The sequence below is a fragment of the Tachysurus vachellii genome, chromosome 4, assembly GCF_030014155.1.
Source record: "Tachysurus vachellii isolate PV-2020 chromosome 4, HZAU_Pvac_v1, whole genome shotgun sequence".
NCBI classification, from domain to species: domain Eukaryota; kingdom Metazoa; phylum Chordata; class Actinopteri; order Siluriformes; family Bagridae; genus Tachysurus; species Tachysurus vachellii.
Genome location: NC_083463.1, coordinates 12,287,830 through 12,302,264, shown reverse-complemented (window position 1 = coordinate 12,302,264; position 14,435 = coordinate 12,287,830). Strand labels below are relative to the sequence as shown.

General features: G+C 38.8%; 1 protein-coding gene across 1 annotated transcript in view; it reads right to left on the bottom strand.

Annotated features, from left to right (window-relative positions):
* Positions 1-11,217: 11,217 nt before the first annotated feature.
* hs2st1b (heparan sulfate 2-O-sulfotransferase 1b) overlaps positions 11,218-14,435 on the bottom strand; it is an 87,803-nt gene continuing 84,585 nt past the window's right edge. The window contains exon 8 of the mRNA XM_060867782.1: positions 11,218-12,793. Coding sequence (XP_060723765.1) covers positions 12,567-12,793 — 227 coding nt within the window. The 3' untranslated portion in view covers positions 11,218-12,566. The remainder of the gene's footprint in view (positions 12,794-14,435) is intronic.

The following is a 14,435-nucleotide window of genomic DNA, read 5'->3' as shown; positions in this document are numbered from 1 at the left end:
CTGTTCACCTCGCCATCAAATTCCTGCTGTCAAGCAGAGCTGGGGGGGGACAAGAGGACATAAATAATCCCCCAAATTTATATTCGCTGCCTCTCAGGAGCACGAAAAGTCTCACTGATATCAGGACACTGCTGGATAAGTCCCAGTCAGTGCTCTGGATTTAAACATCCTCACACTCCCTTAACTTCTCTGTTTGGGTATAAAAAGGAGTCCAGCAGAGAGATTGGATTTCACAATGTGCTTTTTTTCTCCAAAAGACTGTGAAGTCTTTTTGAGACATGCAGCTCTCTTCTAGAAAAAAATGGAGCTCTGATTAGAGACACCTGTCATGGAAGCAGCCGGTCATTGCTCTGAGCCACTTGTGAGTTGGGTGCCTTTTAGATTCCAGTAAAAGCTACATGCAGTTTATAGTCGCCGCTGCTGCCACCAGCACACACCCACCACACACACACAAAATTAAGCCTTAGGCAAACACCCTTGATATTGGCTTACCCACCATGGTAGGATTGTAGTTATAGAGTTCTGGGGAGAGAACTGAACCTGACACCCGGGGCCATTGTTGGTCACACCTTCATGTTTTATGGGTGTGATGGGAAGGGCAGGTTCAAAAACTCCTCTATTTCAGCAGCTGCAGGGAACCAGAGAGCAGCACAAAAGCTCTATAGTGATGTAATTCATTATGAATTATAATACACTTTTGACAAAAACAGGCCATTCGCCTGTGTGTGTGTGTGTGTGTGTGTGTGTGTGTGTGTGTGTGTGTGTGTGTGTGTATCTTATTCATTGCCTGTAATGCATCTGCTCCATACTGGAATCCTACACCAGCACACAGAAGTCGCAAAGCTCCACATTAACCCGCTTCCCTCCTCCCTTTCTGAAGCAATCTAAGGGTTGAAAAGTGTCTTGGAAAAGATAAATCTGTAAAAGATAGAGGGAAAACCACAGACTCTTCAGAGAGCACTAAATCAACATAGAGACTACACAATTTGCAAGAATTCCTCTGCAGGTTTGGCCTTTTTAGCTGTCACATTCCTTGATCCATGGCGCACGCTGGTCCGACACATACGTTCTGCATGTATTATATTTGGCTGTAGGAATGGTGTTAACTCGACAGATTCATACATCAAATTACATCCAGCAACTGTTAATGCAACTCCGTAGGTCTGTTTTTAACTTTGAGGTTGGGGAGAGAGACCGGATCTTCCGTCTGAGCCTCAAGGAAACTGGCTCAATGCAAAATGAATCCTCTGAAAGGGAAAAATGGAAGTGGGAAAGTAGCATAGGGAGAGAGAAAGACCTAGAGCCAGGACTGTGGACTATTGTAATTAGTTGCACCTGTTTTATTTAGCACTGATCCGGTTTCTCTGTGCAAACGCTTGTAGGAAAGGCATCAAAGCTTCACCAGGCCGATCCTCCTCAATACACTCTTTGTTGCCAGTTGACAGAAAAGCAGCCTGCAGAAATGTGTGGCCTGAGAAAACCAAGTTTTGGCACTTGTACACACATGAATGTGCAGGTCAACCCCCAGACACAGCTCTTATTCCCAGTGTATTTTCTACTTCTGTTAAATGGGCCTATTCTTACTTCCTCCTAAAGTCATTACAAAAATAGAAACACAAAGTAATAACTAGTAAGAACTAGTAATATAAGATAAACAGAAAAGTAACTGTGTCCTGTGAAACCAGCCAGCAAATACCACAAAGGAAAATAAGATTTCGAGGCAAAGAAGCAAATCAGAAAGCAGTAGAAAGTTAACACACAGCAGAAGCAACTGGCTCGACCAAAACTGGAAAACAGGGAAGATTTTAAAGTAAATGTGAAAGCAGTGCTTCCTAGTGGCCTCTGGCTGTTACTGCGTCCATTACAACTGGAGAACCTGATTAACCTTTAAAAAAAAATAGAAATGGATTTGAATGGAATAAGAATTCATTGAATTGTGTTAATAAGATGTGGGTGATCAATCCTCATAGTAATACTGAGCTCAGGCAAAAAAAAAGTCAATAGCGGTTAAACCTGATGCCGCAGTCCAGTGTCTATTGATGAGGAGGAAGCTGAACAATCCCCACAAGTCAAATCATTATTTGTTTTTTGTAGAAAAAGTGAAGTAGTATGAAAATATTGATGAAATTAAAAGCTGAAATATTACACATAATTGTTATTAATACTTTGAAGTGTATATACTCTGTTAAAAGTAGATTTCTGACTGTAGAGGTTAAAATTCGATTGATGTTAGTTCATTTTTTTTTCGCCTGCTATAGTTATAATATTTTAATATTTTTAATTTATATATTTATAATATCAGCTAGCAGCAGGACTATGGCAGACATTTCCAGCATTTGGAAGATGGCCTTATCCAGAACAACTTACTGAAGTGTTCAATACTGGGTCACTAGGTCATGGACTTTTTTGTTTGTTTGTTTGTTTAACATACATGCTAGTTTAAAAATGTTAAAGCATAATGATCATTGGTATAATTGGAATAAATAATCATTGGTATAGTGCAGCGTTCCTGGAGGAGTCAGTTATTTAACATTTTTTAGTCTCATTTTTTATTTTTTCAGTGCTTTGTAACACTCAGAGTTACAGCTGTAACTTTACATTTTCCACCATAGTGAAGTCTTCAAACTTCTCTGTAACATAATGGGCTGTATTTTTTTGTTTGTTTTATTACATCGAAGAGCTGGTCAGAGCGGTTTGGAGCAAGAGGAGAGGAGAGGAGAGGAGAGGAGAGGAGAAGCAGAGCAGAGCAGAGCAGAGCAGAGAAGAGAAGAGAAGAGAAGAGAAGAGAAGAGAAGAGAAGAGAAGAGAAGAGAAGAGAAGAGAAGAGAAGAGAAGAGAAGAGAAGAGAAGAGAAGAGAAGAGAAGAGAAGAGAAGAGAAGAGAAGAAAGTGATAACAGGAACAGGAAGTGATAACTTGAAGTACATTAAACATAACTAAAACTGAGAAAAAGTAAAACAAACTAGCAAATAAAACATTGGTATGAGACAAACCAAACAATTATTTTGCAATAACACATCTAGGAGTGGTGCTGCTGGTAACAGTAACTCTGCTCTGCAGTGGGCAGCATTACACCAGCCCTTTATTGCCGTATAACAGCATGTCCCACTGTGTTTTATTGCTTATACAGATGTAGCAATCAGGCCCATTATGCAAAAGTCATACTGTAGTTGCTTATCGTTTATTCATTATCTAGTCTGAAAATAAGCTCTAAATTCCAGCTATAATAAAGTGTCTCACTAAACAGCTTCTGCAGAGATGATCGACTGGTCTGGGGTGTTAAAGGTCACTGTTTTATTGCAAAAAAATTTAAAACTGCCCCTTTAACACATCATGGTCAAACACTTTGGGTTTTCCTCACACACAAATTTTGCTTCATGCGATGTCCAAAACAAACACTATGTGAGAAAAACAGAGCAGGATTAAATATAGTAATTGCTGATAAATTAAGCATCATAATCATCTGCGTATTTCCCTCAGGAGTAAAGAAGTATTGATATTACAATTAATCGCATATATGAAGTCTCATTAAGATAAGCACTCATTATACAGGAGCTTGAGGGTTACTAGAATTTACTAGTACGTAGAAATGACCGAATGAGGAGAAGTATTTAAGTTTAAAATAACAGTGTAAGGGTTTGAGGTAGTGAGCTGAAAGTGTCAAATAGTGAAATGTTATTAAACTGTAACAGGATTTAGAGAAGGACATTTGGCTAAGAGAGATACATGGGTGCAAGAAAAAGAAATAATCTTTTATTTTTGGAAAACATAAACCCATTCAGTAAAATGCCAGTCCAACTGAATATGACACACGGAGCGTGCTGATAATGGGCCTTCAACTTGTAACCTCTAAAAGAGCACAATGCCAAATGAGAGGAGAGTCAGCCGAGCGTAGGAGAGGAGCGGGTAAATAATGTAAACCTACACCATTATCTGCTTGGCAAAGCTCATCAGTGAGCCTCTACAAAAGCTACAATTGAATTGCTGATTGCATCTCTCTCTCTCGCTCTCTCTCTCACTCTGTCTCTTTCTGTCTCTCTCTCTCTGTCTCTCTCTCTCTCTCTCTCTCTCTCTCTCTCTCATACCCCCCCTCTCCCGTCAGTGTGTACGTGTGTGTAGGATGCTCAGGCTCTGTCTCTAAACAGTACAAAAGGTAAGCAAGCAGATACAGAGAAGTGGGGTCTTTCGTCAAGGTCAGTCTAATGTCGCATACAACTTACGTGCAGATGTAATTGAAAGATTAATAAAAAGAATGGAATAGAATAGAATTTTTCATTTCACAGTTTTTTTTTCATTCCCCAAGTTCGTCTCAGGCAGACAGAGCCTTATAGATACAATCAAGGAAACATGCACTACAATGGAAAAAGCCCCATCCTCCTCTGTTCTACTGTTTATTTAAGAATCAAGGTTAACTGAGAAGGAGTCTGGGAATTTAAGTGTATACTATATTTCACTATTCAGTGTAAACATATATTTTGCTTGACACACCAGTGTCTGTTGTTAACACACGAATTTTAAACCTGCAGATTATTAACGTACATGTTGTATTTGCGTATTTCTATTGCACATGCGCCAACATGTAGCACCATAACATCTTTACTATTAAAAGAAGTGGCTCGAAGTTAAAAATCCAATACAAAGTATATATTTTAGATCACATCATCCTACGAGTTGCATATCATGTATTTAGAAAGAAGTCTGATTATTTTGTAGCTGAAGTTTGGCATTTCCATAGGGATAAAGAAGGTTTTACATCTGAGCGAATTAGTAGATAAACTGTACAAATATTTCTTATTTATGATTTAATCAACATCAGCAGCTCTGTAGAAAATATTGAATTATTTATCGAATATTTTTTATCCAAAGTGACTCTACAGTTGAAGCATAATATAGTCCAAGCTTATTCCAGACAAGTTAAGAAAGACTTTGTTCAGTTATTCTCTGGCAGTCATAGAATACAAACATGCAACTTTCCAGCCAAACCAATGGTGGTGTGTGTCAGTAATTCCATTTTTTAAAACCTGCAAGTACGATTAGATAGAAGATGGTTACCCAATTCAGTGACACAATTCATTTAGATTTATTATGACCCTAATTATAGAATCAGAGAGTAAAGTCACTCACATTATTACTTGTTTAGTCTACTTTAATGCCTAGCTGAGTGGTCACTATTGCAGTTCCTATGCCATTTGTTCACTTTGGCCTTCATCCAGAAGTAAAGAGGAACCACTTTTAGCTTCCCCTGCTTCTTTTCACTCAGCAGCCCTGTTTTCTGCTTTTTTTGCACATGATGCCTGGATTTGCTAAAATTGAAAAGAACCTGTGAGTTTTCTTTGGCTCTCCATTGCACTTAAACTTCTTTTTAATCCTCGCCGTCACAGTGCCATGTTTCCACCGGATGCCTGAGTTTTCCAAGCAGCCATAATGACTGCGTTTGGCCATGAGCTGGCCATGATCTTCATTCATCTGTCCTGCAGGTGGGGGGTCTCTGCTCTTACAGTCTGCTCTCCTTTCTGTATGGAATTGCAGATTTTCCAGTTTGTCCTCCACCACTTACTCAAAAGAACCATGTTTGTCCAGGCTCCAAAAGGTTGCGGTCGTCAAACCAGGCCAGACTTCATTAGTTAAATGAGGTTGTTATTTTCAGTCTGATTTAAAAGCTCTTTCTTCAAGAACATAGCACCACTATTGGGTAATGAGTGCAGTTAACAACATGGGCTTTTGTCCCATTTAAAGCTTAGATGTGGCTGCAGAGTTGTAGGAACAACTCTAGAACCACATCGAAGCCATAAATTCGGAGGAGGGTGAGCTTGAAAGACTCAGGCCTAAAATGACAGATACATGGCCAATCTTTTTACAGACATGTTTTCTAGTTTACCGATGGCCATTAGCGTGCTTAGCTCGCTCCAGGGCCTTTATGGGTCCGATGTGTAAATTGCTGGTACAAGTCAGACCTTTTCTTACGGAGGTCATTGAGGGAAAAAAAAGGCTCTCTGAAGCACTCAGCTTGTCCTCTGGAACAAAAAGTCACGTCTGCAGCCCACCATTTGCACATGGTGAATTAAGCAGGGATGCGTCATTATGCGAGAGCACTGAGAGAGAGAGCCACAAATTGCCCAGAACAGAGTAAAGAGCCTTATTTATAGTCGCCACCAGAGCTGAAAGCCAGTGCTGCACTAATAGAGCAATCTGTATTCTTAATGGTAATGCCTCAGTTCGTTTGTTCCCTTTGGCTTGGTACAGGTGCATTAAAGGGTCTCATTGAACAGATCCAGCTGAGCGGGTACAGCGAATAAGCACAGCACGCCCTCTGCTGAACACAGAGCCAAGAGCACTGAAAGCTGGCATGGAAATGAACCCTATACAGAGATATATATATATTTTTTGGTAGTGGGGGGGTGTGCGCTATTTTATCTATAATATGTAGTCTATAATATGTAGTGATTTGTCTAATGTGAACCGTTATATGCTTCACAAAAAATGTAATTTAATACTCTCACATACATTTCTGAAAGGCTGCAATATATACTGTGTTGAGTCATGTAACGTGGGTTAGAGCCTTAACAACACCTGATAAAAAGAAACTAATTTTTTAAATACAAAAATATTATTTCCTAACAAATACTAAACTATCTAATAAAACATACATGTACATATTTTCCATTTGACTTATTTTTTTAAGAGAGATTACACTTTCAGGGCTATAAGAATTCGGACATTGACAATTTTTGTAATTTTGCCTCTGTGCAACACCACAATGGATTTGAAATACTTGCATCATTGTAGATTATGAGCTTTAATTCAAGGGTTTTAACAAAAATTGTTGCATTAACCAGTCCCTTCAGTTTCACAGGCTTAAAAGTACTTGGAAAATGGACAGATAAACAGTTTCATGTTCAAGAGAAATTAAGGAGATTAAAATGTTGCTGATCACAGGAACTCTCAATATGTGTCCAAAGATGTCAATGCAAGTGAAGCAGGCCATCATTAAAAGTGAAAAACACAACAGACCTAAAAGATATATAGCAGAAACATTAGTCTTAGCCAAATCAACAATTTATCACAAAGAAGGAATGTACCATTGAGCTCAGTAACACCAAAAGACCTGGAAGACCATGGAAGATAACTAAAGTGGATGATCACAGAATTCTTTCCTTGGTGAAGAAAAACCTTTTATAACATCTAGAAAAGGTTGGGTTGGCTTGTCATTGTCAAAGTCTACAATCAAGACTCATCTTCATGTAGGTAAAAGCAGAGGTAAATACACCTCAAGATGCAAACCACTGGTAACATTCCAGGACAGAAAAGGAAGAATAGATCTCACTAGAAAACATCTAAACACACCTGCCTAGTTCTTGAACAAGACTCTTTGGACAGATGAAACCTTGTATGAGAATGATAAGAAGTATGGAGAAGGAAAGGAAGGACTCATGATCCAAAGCATAGCACATCAGCTGTCAGACATGGTGGAGGCAATGTTATGTCATGGACATGTATAGTACGACTGCCAGTGGAACCGGGTCAAGTGCTGCAACACTGTTCACAGTACAGCTGGATAATGATCCAAAACATACCATGAAAGCAACTCAGAAGCTTCTTAAGGCAAAGAAATGTAATGATCTACAGTAAAATGGCTAAGTCGGTCACCTTCGCTTTTCACTTACTGAAGACAAAACTGAAGACAGAAAGTAGAGGCTACAGTAAAGACCTGGCAAAGCGGCTCAAGCGAGGAAGCTCAGCATTTGGTCATGTACATGAGATTCAGACTTTAGGCAGGCATTGTCTGCAAAGGATTTGCATCCAAGTATTAAAAATATTTCATTATTCGTCCAATTACTTTTAAGCCTCTGAAAAAGGAGAGACTGTACAAAATTGCTGCAACTCAGATATGATAATGCATATTTTTGTTAAATCCTTTGAATTAAAGCTGAAGACAGTTTTAACTACATCTTGATTTATTAATTTTAAATCCATTGTGGTGGTGTACAAAATTGGTGGTACTGGTATGACACTACTATTATAAATAAATAAATAAATAAATAAATAAATAAATAAATAAATAAATCCCATGTAAAAGAGCTTTAAACAACATAAACCTGAGACATGAAACACGTCTTGAGTGAACAACTAAAACCGAAGAGTAAAAAAAGATATACATTAAATGTTTCCGCCTAAATTATTTGCTTCATTTTAGTGCAAAAGGCTGATGATATGATAGTGTTTGACAGCAATCCCCCATTATTAAGTGTAAATATAAATAGTGCACTATAGTATACAATAGTGTAAACAACAGGATTAAATACGTCAAGACTTGCTGTAACAGGAAACTAATTGACCCGAGAGTATTAGCCCATCACACCACCCCAGTTCTGATCATTTTGCTAGAACAGAAAGCTCACAGGTGTCTTATTCCTAACATATTTTCTAAACTTATTTAAAGTTTTAAGGAAACAAGCAGACGTTTATAATTGATCAGTCTTATGTGTAGAGTTATTCACTGAAACACGGCATGTTTAAAATAAGGCATTGTTGCTTCGGCTTCAGTGAATGAAATTAAATAATTGTTGAGAATATTAGTCTATCATATGATGGCTGTAGAAATCCAAACTCGACCTGCAGTGGAATTTTCTGCTCCTAATTAGCCTTCAAGCTCATCAGTCACAATCAATATCGCACAGAGACTTTTTTTTTTATTACTGAGGAGCAGTAATTATCAGTCTGTGTCAGCGGACTAATTATACAATGCTCCAATATGCCTGAAGCTACAAAAAAGAAACAACAGTTAATTAAGTTATATTTCATAAGATCAATTGTTTCTCCTAGTTCTTTCATTAGTTGGAGCTCCAGCAGAATCCCAGCAATCTCTGGGCTCAGGTGGTGTGAGCTAACCACCATGAAGGAAGAGTGCTGGGCTCTTGAGCAAGACCACTATCTCTCAACCCTGAGATAAATGTAAGCCACGCTGTATAAGGGCTTCTTCGCAAAAGCTTAAGAACCCATGGGTTTGAGCCTTATTAGTGGTTTAACAGAGTTTACACCACTAATAAAGTTCAAACACATGGGTTCTTAAGCTTTGCGATTCTTTGAGAGAACATTGACAGGATTTATGTTTTTACTAGGGGAACATTCTGGCAGGCTTTTGTCTGTAGCATGTGCCTTTGTTTTTGTTTTATGTTCAGGTGTGTTAGCCCAGCCCTTCTCTTAATCCGTTCCCTTCACTGCACACATGTTCCTTGTATCACGGTGATTGTCCTCCTTATATATACCTGTTGTCTTGTGTCTGCTTTTTGTCCTTGTCTTTGGTTTGTTGTTGTTTCTGTTTCATGTTTTGTGTTTCCGTGTTTCTAGCCTTTTCCATAATAAACCCCTTTTTATTTTATCCCTGCACTCTGGTCTGACTTTTATCCATGAAGACACCCGTTTTTTTTTCTGACACTAGATTTCTGTTCAACTGAATTTATGTTTAAATGGATGCACACATTTTGAGTTCAGTCACTAATTTTTTGCCTCATATTATAATCTCTGATGCAAGAGTCAGAAGTAGCAGGATGAATTCTGAAGTGTATAGAGCTGCTATACTTTCTGCTCCGTCTCATGGAACTGATCCAATATCAGTTATTTCACTGGTTACATTTCATAGTGACCTAAATAAGCACTATTTTGACACAGCGTGCTTGGTGACAGTCACAGCATAACCTGGTAGATGTTAGAAAATGCCATCTAATATTTACAGTCGGCATCAGCCACCAGGCATCTGTCAGGTTGTGCATGTCAGAGAGCTCCAGCAAAGCCTAGAAGTACAGTGACTCCGCAGTTTGTTCCACTCGTTCAGGCCAGGACACAAGGCCAAACGCTTCCCGCTTCACCCCACCACAGAGATTAATCATCACGATTTATTTCAGGTGAGTCTCCTGCTATGAGAGCAGTGGTTTCTACATGGGCAGTAGCCAAGAGGCACATGTTAACCTGGAAGGCAAAGAGCAAACACAGGCCAGACTGTAAAATTATAGACGATGAAACTTAGCAGTGTGTTGTAAGCCACCTGAGGATGCGAGACTGGCCTGTTATATTACAGCTCTTTATTTTATAGGATTCAGGAAATAAAGTGGAGGAAAATGACAAACGTTCTCTGAAGGGTCAGCTTCGGATATTTTTTTTTTCCCGGGCAGCTAAACACACATATTCGTAATGTTTTCCATCATTACACTAGAATCTTGAATTTAACAATCTTGAATTTAGTAATCTTTACAATTCCAATTCAGTAATGAGAATGTGAATGTACGTCCTTGTATCCCCATAACATACTGTAGGCCAAGGCCTAACCCTATTAGTAGAGATTAATACAGCATTAAAGGAGAACACACCACTCTATATTTGTATACAGACATTGAATCAGTAAAGGTCTTGATGCAAGTCTTCTCTTGTATCTTGGAGAATGGTGCATAGAATTCGAGCCATTCTAGAGCCCTAAATTGAAAATTGGTGCTGAACAGGGTGCTGAACAGTGTCTTCAGGTAAGTTGGAGAAGGTCAGTAGGTGGGAAAGGTCATGTAGGTGAGCATCAGGGTTTAAACATGATGTGGGCAGCTACAGAAAGCCAGTACTAAGAAGACTGACGAGACTATAAGAATAAGAGACTATAGAATTACTTACTTTTTAGAATTACAAAGCTTTGGGAAAAGTATGTTAAGAGTTTTGCACAAGGTTTAGTTCTACTCATGAGGTTTAAAACATGATGGTTGTTATCAGTGAGATCAGGGAAAATTTTAAACTCTGATCTTCCATTACAGTAGTTTGAACGCACAAACTTATTCACCCAAATTGTCCGGTGATGCCTGAGAGACGGGGCTATACACTTTCTATTGTGTATGAGAAGGGGTATTATGTATCAAAGTAAATAAATATTCTATTTGATTATATTCCAGCTTGAGAAGCTGCTATCTATAGGTTCAGTGTAACTTTATAGTCTCTAAACATTACCATTCATCTCAAGCTGAAGAGTTCCTCATTGCACACTTATTGCTTTTACACACCACTCAATAATGGCAAAAATAACCAGGAGATCGGTGTAAATCTTAGTTATGAAACATTTCAGCTTGTGCTCTCCAGCCAACCCTTTCCTAATGACCCGGAGAAGATTTGGCTTACATTTAAAAATAGTGAAAAAGAAAAAAAAAAAATCCCCACATGTCCCAACAAGACTCAACAAGGCATTACCTCAACGACAGTTCAGGATTTATTAAAATGCTTTAAAGACCATTTTTCACCAAGAAAACATTAAAAACAGAAAATTGAAAAGAAAGCTGGTATCTGAAAAAACACATGGCCTAGAAAAGTGAGTGATGATGTTGACCATTGAGAGAATGAGCGCTGACCGTTATGGTTATGAAGGCACTATTGAACATGGAGCTAGTTAGGATCTGTGTGTGTGTGTGTGTGTGTGTGTGTGTGTGTGTGTGTGACAGGATGGGAAATAGTGGCACTCAGATGATTTCCAGTAAATTCTGCTCCTGGCTGTTAAATCTCTCTGTACTCAGACTCCTCTCTGAGCAGCACATCTTTACAGAAACAGTAGCAAAAACACCAAAATTAAGGGGGAAACATTTAGTTGTTTTCGACAATCCAGAGCTGCCAACAAGCACAAGATCTCCACAAAGGTCATCAGAGTGTTCAGTTAGTGTTCCTCTGAGGAGCTACAGGACCACAGTCCAAACTAAAGGCAGACACATTCTTCTTCAGAAATCAGTTGACCACACTATTTGCACACTGATGATAATTACCCAGGTTACTTGATTTTTTTCTTCAGTGGTCCATTGAAAATCCTTTGCCTTAAAGCCACATTGAAAAACTATCAGAAAAAAAAACTGGGATTGTGAAGCACAATATTTCAAGTACTGCATCTTCTTTTCCTTCTTTTATTCCTCTCAGCACTCCAAAGATGACGGTCAACGTCTATGACTTGCTTTCTCTTAGTCCGTCTGTGTAAAACAGGCATTATGTACATTATTTCTGAGTTCTACTTGACCTTTTATTGGGGTATAATACTCAAGCTAAACACTGTACACGGCAATCGATTATAAAAAAACGCACAATGCCAAAGAGGAGGGAAAAAAGAGTTGAGAATGTGTTTAAATGTGCCGCTGGTACAAAAAAAGTAGCCCCATGTTTCACCCTGTTGAGTTTCCCTTTCAATGTACCCTTTATCTCTTTTTAGGGAGTCTAAATAATTTATTTGAAACTTTTTTTTGCTCATGTGTGATAAATGTATCCAGGCTGCCATGAAGTCTGAGAAAGAAGAGCACTGGATATCAGAGTTCCTGTATTCACCGCTCACGGCATAGTTTAAATATTCTCCATCTCTACAATAAACAGTGTTACTGTATAACGTACATACAGTAGAATTTCCACTGTACTATGACTGAGGAGGTAATAAATCACAAACAGCTCTTTTTCTATTTCCATAGACGGCATTTCCTACTCGAAGCGTTCATTTCTCTTCTCCTTGTCCTCCTCCGTGGTGAAGATGGAAAATACAGAGGTTAAAAGTCATGGCTGCTCTCTCCTGTTTCAGTTAACCTTTGGGTAGATCTTCTCGTAGAAGAAGTTCTGCGACAGCACAAACAGCTCTCCGTCCTTCTCTCTGACACCGTGAGCACGGACGAACTGGAACTGCTCGAGCGCAAACTCGTAGAATTCGTTCTCCATCTTCCACACGTCTGACTGCTGCAGCTTGGAGATGGACTCTTTGGTCGGAGGCTTCTTCTCGCTTGTCTTCCTCAGGTGGGACTTCTTACCTACGAGACAAAGGCACTTCATTACAATATGTTTGCACTTACACCAAGTACACAAGAGTTCAAACAGAATGTATGATTGATACCCGAGACAGAGCTTGCTGTTATATAGTGCATGTTTTACCATATTTTACCATACAAAAATGTGTTTTGGAGCCCACGGTTTACTTTAAATTACAGTGTTTGAAATGGACTAATGGGATGGTTCAAAGACTACAGGAGAGAACGGCGGTTTTAAAAAGCATAGTTTAATGAAAACATTATGTTAAAAGTTGAATTTTACTAAGCAGAGCTGGAACTGCAAATGGAATTGTGTTATTAAGTGAGACAGCTGAAGAATTCACAAATCCATGAATATAAATCACAGTAATCTTCTCTGGACCAAACTTCAACAAGCACTACAGAGAGAATTCTTTACTGCAGCTTGATAAATATTCTGCTTATCACGATGTTTGAGGAATGATTTCAACATTTGGACACAATTTTACAAGCAGACCTGACCAACTGGACAGGAGCAGACAGCGTGTCACTCTACACTGTACACTCTATAGGCTGTATTCTGAGCTGGCTGGATTCCAGTCGATTTCAAGTCTTATTTTTCTCTCCCGAGGCCGAAAAAACAATAGGTGCCTGTTTTGTGATGCTCATGTTCAGCATTGAATTTCTTTGTCCTGTCGTCCTGTCATACTCCACAGTGGTGGTGGTTTCTTCAACAATGGCCCATGTGAACTTGGACATGCAGTGCATTAAGAATTTGTAGTATTTCATTCTAAAATTTTACCTAGTCTACTAGGGTCAAAATATAGGAAAAAAAGAATAGGACTAAAGCAAAAAATCTAATTACAAATAAAAACAATTAAATGACGAGACAACATCGACACAGAAGACTTGTTACTACGGATATTAGGGGCTTTTTACACCTGGTCACTTCATGCGTTTTCTGTGATCTGATAGTTATCCGATCGTAAAAAGACCAGGTCTAAATGCCCTCCGAAACGTTTTCGAGACAAATATAAATACGATCGTCCAAACCACTTCAGGAGGTGGTCTGGGACGCATTTCAGATGAAACAGGACAGGTGTAAATGAATGTGGTTGTTCAAGCCACATACTGTACGTCAGCGCTCTCCTCCTCCCAAACGGAAGTACGTCACTCGCAAGTGATCTTTCACCCAGGTGTCTCGTTGGGTCTTAAAATGCACTGCTGCCACCAGAAAAAATGCAGCAAACAGTAAATGCTGTTTTTTGTAGCATAACCATCATAAGTTTTTTCGTCTTCTTTTTGATTGCATTCTGAAAACCGCATACACCAAAGCGTGTTCCATTTCTTTTACCCCGGAAACGATGTAAAATATATTTGCATTTTGGGCGGGAGTAGAAAGATCGGATTGATATCCGAATCGCCAAGACGCATTTATGTGGCCTAAAGTAAATGGAAGAGTTTTAACAAATCAGATAGCTATCGGATCAGAGAAAACACATGAAGTGACCAGGTGTAAAAAGGCCCTTAAAGACCTTCAAATTCCTGGAGAAATAGATTGGATTTAATAATGTCTATCTTTAGGGGACACTTTTATAAAAAAAGTTTTCCATGATAAGTAAAATTTTCCATAATCTCTGAGCCTTTTTAATTCACTTTTGACCTT